General features: G+C 27.8%; 1 protein-coding gene across 1 annotated transcript; it reads right to left on the bottom strand.

Annotated features, from left to right (window-relative positions):
• Positions 1-3,233: 3,233 nt before the first annotated feature.
• Positions 3,234-5,059, bottom strand: LOC117917479 (ethylene-responsive transcription factor ERF110-like). The gene is made up of 2 exons (XM_034833774.1): positions 4,391-5,059; positions 3,234-4,121 (listed from the first exon to the last, which is right to left on the bottom strand). Exons 1-2 carry the CDS (start codon positions 4,743-4,745, stop codon positions 3,418-3,420), a joined length of 1,059 nt encoding a protein of 352 aa, XP_034689665.1. The 5' UTR covers positions 4,746-5,059; the 3' UTR covers positions 3,234-3,417.
• Positions 5,060-12,033: the final 6,974 nt, after the last annotated feature.

The raw sequence follows: 12,033 nt of genomic DNA, 5'->3' as shown, positions 1-12,033 counted from the left end.
CGTTTCCTCAAGGACGTGGTCAACGCACATTAAAAAAAAGTAAAATAAAGCAAAAAAACAAAAAAAATACCGTTCTTTCAAAAGCCAACAGGAATACCTTGCCAAGACGCAACGAACTCTTCATCTTCAATTCAAACCATGACTTAAATTATGTTTCATAATAATTTATTATTGATTTAAAAGAAATTTAAATAATAATAGTAAAAAAAAAAATTCCTCATAATTTTAAAGTTGAAGTTATAATTTTTATTTATTTATTTTTTTAAATAGTTTTTATATAAGTATACAAATTTGTATCCAAAAAGTATCAACTTGTCTCCTATAATAAAAAATTACTTAAAATTTTGATATTTTGTATAAAAATATCATACTTTTCTCTTTTACTACTATTAAGGCCACGTGGAAATATCTATTTGGCAAAGGCAAAGATAGATGCATGTGTGGAAGAACTACACATCAGCTCAAAGTGCACGAATCATCAATTATTTTGGGATCGCCGTACAAACTTTCAAATATGCAAAGATGAAAAGTTTGTGGTAAGTGTGGATTTTGTGGTAGATCCTAATTAAAGTTCCCTAATTCACATTTGATTACTGATGGCAACTTAATTAATGTGGGACACGTGCAATAGCGTGATACACACATTGACCATGTGTTCTTACTTCTTACTTCTCTATAATAAATGGCTATATTTCTTGTTTTTTGTTTTTTTCATCACCAACCCACACAGAATCTTCACATGTTCACACAAACTCCTTTAATCACATGCTGCAGACAGAACAAGAAAACGTCAAAATCTAAATTTGAACAACACCCTTATCCAAACCAAATGAATAAGACTTTGACTCGTTACAACTTGTGGTCTTTATATATATATATATATATATATATATATATATATATATATATATATATATATATATATATATATATTTAAAATATAAAATTTTAATCTCATAAAAATTATCCAATATTTTATTATAATTATTAACAACTTGGTTGAGTTTTTAAAAATAGAAAATAGTTGTTAAAAGTTCATAATTTGATTATTGTTCTTTGTTTTTCAGTTTTAAAAAATAAAGAGAAATAAACAATAATTTTTAAAAAACAAGTAAAAGTTATTTTTATCTGTTTTTAAAAACATAAAATAGTTTTTAAAAATTTATAACATTTGATTATTATTCTCTTTTCTAGTTTTCAAAAATAAAATGAAATTGAAAACAATTTTTAAAAAATAAGTAAAAGTTGATTTCACCAATTTTTAAAAACAATAGAAAAACACACACTCTTTTATTTCTCTTCTATATAAAATTATTATTTTTCAATTTTTTTCATTAGACAAATCAACTCCAAATTAAGCAAGACTTAATGTGTTAGATTTATTAACAAGTCTATTCATTTTTAAAAATAATTTAAAACTTAAATAATAAATTCATTAATACAAAAAATTTATGAATATAATAAAGTATTTTTTAAACATATAATAAAGTAGTATATTTTCTACTAAAAATATAATTTATGGTTTTATTATAATATTACTATTTATATTTTATTAAAAGCCATATTTTTTTAATTTATTTATAATTACAAAATTATAGTCATTTTTATTAGAAAAATTATTCTAATCCAACCAAGGTAATTACTTTAGAGGGGGGTGAATAGAGTGATGATCTCTTTTTACAAATTTAAATTATATGAATGCAAAAAACAATTATATGTAAATATATAATAAAACAATATAAAGATGATCGCATATAAAGTAAAAGAGTAGAGAAGAGATAATGCAAATACAAGATTTTTATAGCGATTCGACACAACTCAGCTTACGTCCACTCTCCTCTAACTTCAATTCCAAGCTTGAGGTTTCACTATTTCAAGGCTTCCAAACCAAGCCTTCAAGCAATATAATTGGATTATGGTTCCAATCCACCCTCTTGGACTTTTGGCTCTAAGCACCCTTTACAATTTTCAAGAGATACCCTACTTTTGAAAATCCCTAAGTGATATCTCACACTTAGAATTTTCCTTTCATCTCAAAGATTTACAAATAATTTCACAAGATCCTATTACAAAACTTTTAGGCTCAAGTGTATAAGAAAAATTAGAATTGAAAGGTGCATTTGGTCGTTAGGAATGAAGATTGAAGTCTTTTTATAGAAGAAAACAACTAAACTAGTCGTTAGAAATTCGACCGATCGAGCTCTAGTTCAACCAGTTGACTAGTTGTTAGCATTTAATGTTTGGTAGGTAACCGTTGTATCTCAACCGATTCTCGACTGGTTGAGGTTTAACCTTGACCGGTTGAACAAGCATCCTCAAAGAGAGAATGTTTTTATACTTTTCGATCGGTTAAGCTAAATAGGTCAACCAATTTCTGATCCGGTTCATACATAATTATAGATTTAATTTTTTAAAATAAGACTTAAATTGAATTTGATTTCATATTATTATAAATTAAATTTATAAAATTTTTATAAAATAAAAGTAAAATATTGTTTTTAAAAACAATACAAATTCTTTCATTTAAACAAGATTTTTGTTTTTTGTTTTAAAAAACTATTTTTTTAAACATCTTGCCAAACAATCTTGTTTTAATTTTTTTTTTTTAAAATTTGTTTTTTATTCTCTATTTTGTAAACAATTTTTAAAAACAAAATTTTAAAAAAACCGCAAAACGGGCCCTAAATCCCATGAAATATCAGTATCCAATTTGTATGGGTTGCCAAAAAAAAAAAAAAAGGGTTTTTGAAAACAACTTTTAATTATTTTTAATAATAAAATTTTATTTTAAAACTCAAAAAATTATTACAACAGTGTATATATTATATAAAATGTAAAAAAATCTTATTTATTATCATGTTTTCGGTATTGTTTATCAAAATATTTATGAAAAATATCCTAAAACACTTTAGATTTCTTATAAAAAGTACTCTATTTTAAAAACAAAATTTTAATAAATTTTAAACATAAATATCTTTGTGTTTTAAGCAACAAAAACTAATTTCAAACAAATTATTAATATAAAAAATATCTTTCATATTTTTTCATATTAATCACATTTTTCATATATATATATATTTACTTTAATCACATTTTTTAAATTTATCACATTCCAAACTCAGATCAGATGGTAATAACTTTTTTTTGTTGTTGGCTAATAATACATTTTTATTTCATATAGAAATTATATAATATATCAGTGAATTTTCCAAATAAATAAAACTAAGAGGCTGTTGAAAAATAAAAACTACGTATTTATTATTTCTCGTATCGAAAATGAGATGAAATCAAATACAAAAGGCCGAGTATGATGTATCCTCTGATTCTAATGGGCTGTTTGGTGGGTTTATTAGAACAATACAACTAATGTATAAAATCACGAACAGGAACAAACGAACAATCTAGAGGAACCAGTAATCACAGGCTGGTGTCCGACCATGGCGGTGCCGGAATATCTGCTCCACCACTCTGACCGGCGGACGGAGGCTGTGGCTGAAAAAACGGGGAAAAAGGAGGTGGAGATGATGAAGCAGATGAAACAGAGGAACCAAGAGGAGAAGAAGAAGACAACGAGGACGAAGATTGTAAAGGGGAAGCCAGGCGCATTTGGTCTAATAAATTCATGGGCTGCCTCGGAAAATAATCGGAAGAGCTCGAACCCATCTGAGAATAGTTGAGGTAATCTCCGGGAAGCTCAGAGCTCCGGCTCCGGTGAAGTGGTTGAGATTGAACAATGGGGTTGGTGTATGAAGGAACCGAGAAAAGGGTTTCTGGAGAATCGGAAATGGCCAACTGGGTCGCCTGAGAACCGGAGGGAGATGGCCGGAGCTGGACGTTTTCAGGGAAGTTGAGTTTAGCTTTGTTGCCTCTGAACCGGAGAGCAGCCTCATCATAAGCTCTTGCTGCGGCTTCAGCAGAGTCGAATGTGCCCAACCACACCCTGGCAGCTCTGTGGGGATCCCTTATTTCAGCTGCCCACTTCCCCCATGGCCTCTGCCTCACTCCTCTGTATCTCCTCCTTGGCTCTCCTCTGTACGTATCAACATACTCATATGTGGGAACCATTAATGAACTCTCACTGGCTGCCGTTGTATTCGTATTCAACACTGAACCTTCTCCAACTATTTATACATATATATAGAACAGAATAAGAATAAGAAAATTTAACCAAAAAGTGATAAAGATTTTAGGAAGTTCACTATTCAACTATATATAGATATGTCATGTGTATTTACTACATGCAAAAATGTTTGAAGGCTTTGGGCTTCACATTCTTTATTACTTTTGTCATTTGTCTTCCTCCACTTAATTATCCCTCTCCAAGGTTGCAAAAATATGATTTGAAAGAGTGTATGTAAAGAGGGAGGGAGGGAGAGAGAGAGAGAGTCACCTCTGAAAGATGATGATCCTCCATGTGAAAGATCGCCAAAAGCTCTAGAAATAGTGGAAACTGATTCAGAGACATGGCCTTGATCATCTCGTCCTCTCTTGTGGCCTGCGCCCCACGAACAAGAACCCAGCAAACAACAGGGGTCAGAGCCAGTCTGGTTCACCAGATCATCAGAAACGTGGCCGGCCACCACATTGGTGAGAGCAGTCACCATTGCTGACATCTCCCTCTCTCTGTTATGCCCCGGAAACATCACCCCTGAGGCAGCGCCGGCGTCCATCTCATCGTCCCTGACCCCCTCAACCCTCAATCTCTGTTCAGATTTTCTCGCGTTCGCCACTTTCAACACGCACATGAACCCCAAAAAACCTGAACCCCAACCCCACAATAGCAGTCAACTATCAATCTCCTTCGTTCCCAGAATGGAACAGCATTTATATAGAGATTAAGGCTTGATCAGAACCGCCAAATGGATCTTCCGATGTAAGGAAACAAAAAATGGTGTGGACACACCGGAGGGGTTTGACAAATTGGTTTCTTGGTATGATAAAAACTGCAGATAATGGTGACAGAAAAAGGATATGGAAGCTTGTAGCAGGAGGGTCAAAAAGGACCGGTGTGAACGAAAACTAAAAACAATTGAGGAAGGTGGAAGTCGGTAACAGGCAGTGGGAATGGGGTCGGTGGAGATTTTAGAGCCGACAAGGAAGGGCGGGGGGGTGGGGGTCGTTCGTGGGGGGTTGTGGGCGGGTTTGGCGGTTTGAGGAAGTGACTTGTTGGCAAATGTCGACAAGGGTGAACCCATCACAAGTGTCCAAGTTGGAGTTTATGGATTTGGTTTTGTAGGGGTTTGCAAGTGGCGGTGATGATTTTGTTTGGATGTCTAGCTGATCTGTTTGGTTTGAAAGAAATGTTAACAATGGAGGGTTTATTTGTTTTTTTTTTTTTTTTTAGAGAGAAAATACATGGGGAAAATGATAAGGAAGAAAAATAAAAAAATAAAAAAACTATTAATAAATTATTTTTATATGTATCTTCGTACTTATTTTGTTTAATTTAAAAATACATGTATGTATAATTAATTTTAATTATATTTGATTTTTTTAATATTTTTTTCTTTCTTAAGTATTTCTCGTGAATAAAATATAATCTAATTTTTTATTTCTTTTTTGAATTGAAAATTTTTTTTTCAAGTTGAATAAGAATTTTTGGATATATACAATAATTTTATTTTAAAAATTAATTTAAAAAGGGTATAGAAATTATTAAAAGAACTTGTGTAAAATGTTATTTGATTAAAACTTTCATTGTAATTATCCTTATTTTAAACCATCTCTATTAGGTTATTAAAGCTTTATTTTATCTTTAATTTTGAAGAAAAATGCTTCCATGGTTGGTAAATATTCTCAAGAAAATTAAAACATTATTTGGATTCACATTGTGCAAACTAAGGAGCTTATTTTTAAGTTCAATAAGTATATGGTTAGGGAACTTTTGAGGGTGATTAAATTTTCAAATATCTAACATTCGGATACATTTCCTTTTAAAAAATAAATATTTAAAATTGGCTTTTAAAAATATTGAGAATCGTTTTGAAGTGAAGTATGAATAATTTGGTTGAGATTTTAGGAAATATTTATAGCATTTTTGAAATTTGAAAATTTTATGAAAAGAAAGTTTTTTACAAACGATGGAAAGCATATAAATACTTCTTAAAATAACAGAAAATAGAATTTTTAGGACACATTGGACACTTTTTCAGTACTTTTAAAGTGTGTTAGATAATATTTTTACTTGAAGTATTTTTAGAAAAACCATCAATCAAATATTTTTTTATAAAACATTACAAGTAATTTTTTAACACTATAAGCAATTTTTAAAAGTGTTTTTTAAATTTTGTCAAATACCTATTTATTTTAAAAAATATTTTTCAAGTTAAAAGAACTTTTTAAAATCGCCAAGAAACAAACTCTTAAAGTTCATTTGGCAATAATTTTAGAAAACATTTTTAATCTTTCTAACAATTGAAATTTTTTATTTTAAGTGTTAGAAATACTATAAACATTTCTTAAAATCACTCCAAAACATACACTTATTAGAGTGTGTTTGATATTATTTTTGCTCTAAAGTGTTTTTAGTGAAAATATTTTTTTGGAAGTATTTTTAAGAAAATCACTTATTCTATTTTTATTTATTTTTAACATTCTAAGTAAGTTTTAAAAAATTTTTAAACTATTTCCTAAATTTTGTTAATTACCCAATTGTTTTGAAGATTAAAAATGTTTCTTACTACCATTACCAAACGGACTCTAGTAAAATTGTTTTTTTTTTTCAAGTGTTTTTATAAGAATTATGGCAAATGATTATTCCAAAAATAATTATTAAAGATATTATAAAAAAATTTTACATCAAAATACAAAATAAATTTTCTTAAAAGCATTTATTATGAATACAATAATTTTATAATAAAATATTTTTAATTATAATTACTTTTAAATGGTATCTTAATTTTATAAAACAAGGCTATAACTTTAAAAGTAAAATTGCTTTTTGTAAAATGCTTTTTTTTCTTTTTCTTTTTTGCTACTATGAGAGGTATTTTTATTTTATAATTTAATTTTTAAGTTTAATAATATGACATTTAATATGATTAAAATAAATAAATAAAAATATTATGCCAGAAATCACAATTGTGAACCCGTCAAGCTTATTTTATGAGTAACAAGTAGGAGATAGCTCAGAGGTTGGAGCAAGTGGCCAACCCACCGCCCAGAGACAAGGATCAGATCCGTGTGACTCCGTGTGGGGCCAGTAGCGGCAATGTCGGGTGATGTGGAAGTATTGGATTGGTGATTCAGACGGTGGTCAGCGTTTACTTTAGTCAAAAGTTTGACAAATGATCCGTATATTGTCAGTTGTGATGAGTGATCTGGGGATGTGCACTACCTCAAGGCTCAAGCTAACTACTTAGTATTCACAAGTAAGAGATTTGATTATTTAAAAACTTTATTAAAATAATAAAAAAAATTAAAAATTATTATTGCAAGAATTTACGTATATTATTTGAAATGTTATCAAATTTAATCTTAAATCCTAAAAATAAAAAATAAAAATTAGCCACATTACTTAAATCATATGTGAAATAATTTTAAAAATATATTTATTATTCTCTATAAAAATAAAAAAATTACAATTTTTTAAGAATAAATTATTTTTTAACAAATGTTAATAAAGTAAAACTAAAATTATTTTCAGGAAATTGATAAATAGGTTTAAAAAACAATTATTTTGATTTAATGAAATATGAATAACTATAGAAAATGTCAATTGGGATTATATAAATAAATAAATAATGAATTAAAGTTCTCAATTCTTCTTGTCAAAAGGAAAAATAGTAAATAATAATAAATAAACAAATAAAAAGCAATTCAAACAAATAAAAAAACATTTTTTTTTTCATTTTCAACTCTAGCCCATGTGGGGAAATTATAATAAAATTATTATTATTTTATTATTATTATTATTATTAGATTACCATTTTTTAAGGGAAGGTCATAGTCAAAGCTGAGAGCTCACATGCCAATTTATTACCTTTACAGTGAAGAATGAAGATTCAGATGTTGAAAGTGATAAAGTGATGAAGTAGTGGGAAAAAAATGGTTGAAAATCCACCCACTGTCGCATTCAACAATGCTCTTTAAAGTCCCAATATTTGATTTTTGAAAATTTGACTTTGTGGGTTTTTTCTATTTTTTATTTTTGGGTTTACCCTTTATTCAAAATTATGTATTATGAAAAAAAAAATACTAAATATTTAAAATGAAATAAAACCCTCTGTTGGAGATAACCTCTATTTTTTTTTTGTTTAATATAAAAAGAGGAGTATTTACTTGTGGCTAAAAATGTTTTTATTAAAAGTAAAGATATTTATGATTTGGTTATGGAATTTGAGAAAAAGTATAAAAGAAAGTAAATAAAGAGGAAAAACAGGAGGAAAGAAAAAGTGAATAAAAATTAAAAATGTATTTAAAATTAATAAATTATCTTTATATAATTTTTAATGTTTATTTTATTTATTTTCTTCTATTATATAAAATTAAATAATTTAAAAATACATCATTTTTAACTAATTTTAATTATATTTGATTTTCTTTTATATTTTTCATATTATAATTTTTTTTTAATATTATTTTTTCTTAATACTTTGTACAACCAAACATACCTATATTATTTTCGGTGGAAACGCTCAAGGAAAATAATGGTGTTAGTGCTTATAAAAATATATTTTAATACCTTTTTTTAGTAATGTGTCATAAAACAAAAAGATAAATGATTTTTAAAAGAATTAGCTATCAAATAATTGTTTATAGAAAATGATGAAATAAAATAAAAATATATTTAAAATTAATAAATTATATTTATATACTGTTTCAAACTCATTCATCTTATATTAATTATTTTATATAAAGTTTAAATAATTTACAAATAAATAAGTTTTTAATTAATTTTAATTTATTTGATTTATTTTTTTGTATAATAAAACAAAATATGAAAAAACTCATTTACTTAATATATATATATATTTTTTTCTTTTCTTAGTACTTCCCTAAATCTAAACATAAAAATAATTTTTTTGGTAAATCGCTTTCAAAATCCTTTCAACATCATTCCCAAACCGACTCTTAAGTTATCAACATAAGAAGTTTTTTTTTTTTTTTTTTCCCTGCCAAACATAGAAATGTCCACCAAAGAAGATGGGCCACCAAATTCTCAGAGCTTCTCTTCTTCTTCTCTCTCATTTTATTTTTATTTCTTTGTTTTCTTGTGTGATATGGATGGAAGAGGGATAGAATAGAATGGTATTTACTTGGCTATATTCAAAAAGCTTGACCCTATATGTAATGGAAGTGAAGGGTGGACCATTATCTTTGTTTGCTTCCCATCAAATTGCCCAAATTTCAACTCTACTATTAGTTTACTTTGAGGCTGCTAATCTCATGCTTTGATTCAACAAGATTGGCATTTGATTAAGCTATTAGCACATGGGCATCTTCATCAGCCTCCATGTCACAAATAATTTTTATAAGTTCAACAGTGGAAGGCTTGAAAGATTCATTTGGACCTTCTAGACCTTTGGGGAGTCTTAAAAGCCTTCTTTCCATCTCAAAATAAATATTTAAATACAACTCTCAATCATATACTACATACTTTTTTATCTTTATTTTGATATTTTCGAAAAATAATAAGACTTATGTCTTTTACTAAATACAGTATTAAAAGATGAAAATATTTTTTAATTTGAAATTTAACCCTACTTCTTTAATTCTGAAATTATTGATTTTCAAAAAATTTGGAAGGAAAAAAAATAAAAATATATATTTAAAATCAACAATTTATACATTAAACTCATTTAATTTATTTTAATTTTTTAATATAAAATTTAATAATTTAAAAATATATAATTTTTTAATTAATTTTAAAAAAATTATAATACAATCCTAAAAAAAATATTTTCTTTTAATATATTTTCTCGCTCTTTCACTTCACTCGTGCCTCAATTGATAAAAAACTGACTCTTTTTGTTATGGGAGAGGGGGAGGGAGTCAGGGAGAGGGAGAGAGAGAGTGGTTTAAAACTCCTGCCACCAAACAAATCTCTTGTCGACCTTCTAGAGAGAGAGAGAGAGAGAGAGAGAGAGAGAGAGAGGTTTAAAATTCCTGCCACTAAGCAAATCTCTTGTCGACCTTCCTCCTAAATTATGGTTTTTCTAATATAGTTTTGTTCACTTAAAACAAGAGAAAAGTAGGCGACATACTTTGATAAAATAAGAACAAGTCCAAGTTTGACATTCTTTGATAAAATCCAAGTGCTCATCACAGACACTTTATGAATCAAAGTAAACCACAATTGATTGACATTTTTAGATTGTTTTTCCTTTTTATTTTGAGAAGAAATAGAATTTATTTTAGTAAAAGCTCAAAATGACACCAGATTTTACATATCTCATTTCCAAAAACTAATTTTCACATTTTTTAATTAAACACATTTTTAATCAAATAAAAAAATAAAAATAGAAAATGAAAACTATAAAATGTTTTTCAAACCAAACACAACTTCAAATTTTAGGTTTTTTGTAAAATGTTATGCAAAATAATTAAAAATGGTCCAAAACTTTCACATCATATAAAAAACCGATCGAAAAAACTATTTTTCATATTTGAGTTATTAAAAGATTATTTTATTAATGATAACTTCGGTATTTATCAAAACACGTGACCAACAACATTATAGCACTTATATTAAACCTGACTATACCCATTTATTTATATTTGGTATCATTATTTTATACTTTAATCCTATCATTTATAACATAAACTTTTTTGGTGTGATTTTAACAACGTTATTATCAAACAATTATTATTATTTTCTTTTTGGGGAAGTTAGGGTTAAGATTCAACAACACTACAATTGTCAATTCAAACTCAAATTGGTTCAAAATGAATCATTAATTGGCACACATGCAACTCCCAACCAATTAGAGCAAATAATATCTCCCACCAACACCATGCTTTTGACCCAAATCTTTGATCCAAGGGGGATGTTTTACCAATTCTTGAACCACACCAAAAAGAAAAAAAATATATATATATATATATATATATATATATATATATATATATATATATATATATTTTATATATAAAGTGTTGGGAAAACCCCATTAAGAATGTAGAGGAAGTTCAATTTTGACATGTTCTCTTTTGTTTTTTAGTTAATTTGCCTAAGGTCATGGGCAACCTCTTTTGTCCGGTTCTAACACCACAGCAAAAGGGTTCATAGTTTTATGGTAAATCCGTCATCTTATCTTGCAGATTTCTAGAACTTTCAATTTGGAGATGGTCAATGTCAATGGCAGAAAATGTAGAAAACGAGAGCAAAAGGCCAAGCATAAAAGGAAACAAAATGAAGCTGGCTTTAGGTTTGTGACTTCATGGATGACATATGCTCTTGCAAATATCCGGTCTTCTTGTTATAACTTTATTCATGGTGGAAATTAATCTTTTTTTTTTCCTAAGAAAATGGTATGAGACCGAATCTGAGTTCGATATCTGGGGTCAATATTCAAAATCTTCCCCACTTTATAATATTGCGTTTGGTAGTAATTTTAGAAAATATTTCTAGTCTTTCTAATATTTGAATAATATAAATTTTTAAGTATTAAAAATAATAAAAACATTTTTTAAAATTACTATCAAATGAATTCTAAATTATAAATATGAGCTTAAAAAGATAAAAACACTTTTTATGTTATTCTATAAGAAAATGTTTTTGATGTCAAATGGGTGTAAACAAGAAGCTCCATGGAGGGTATTTTCGTCCAAAAAGATGTCATTCTTCCAAAGTAAGCATTTTAATTAAATAACCCTAAATCACATGGACAAACAAAGAGAGTTACTTCATCAAACAGGTCAAGCAAAGCTAGTTTGGTTATTGGATAAATGTCCACACCATCTCCTTTAGGAGGATTGATTTAGCAGAGTGGTCCAAACAACTTCGATAATGATCAATAATGATAGTAATAGGGTGGTCGCCATGGTCCAACCTAAGAGCAAGCAGGATGAAAGCTCAAACAACCAAGTAGA

Source organism: Vitis riparia, chromosome 7 (genome assembly GCF_004353265.1).
Source record: "Vitis riparia cultivar Riparia Gloire de Montpellier isolate 1030 chromosome 7, EGFV_Vit.rip_1.0, whole genome shotgun sequence".
NCBI lineage: Eukaryota > Viridiplantae > Streptophyta > Magnoliopsida > Vitales > Vitaceae > Vitis > Vitis riparia.
This window is presented reverse-complemented; position numbering and strand designations above follow the sequence as displayed.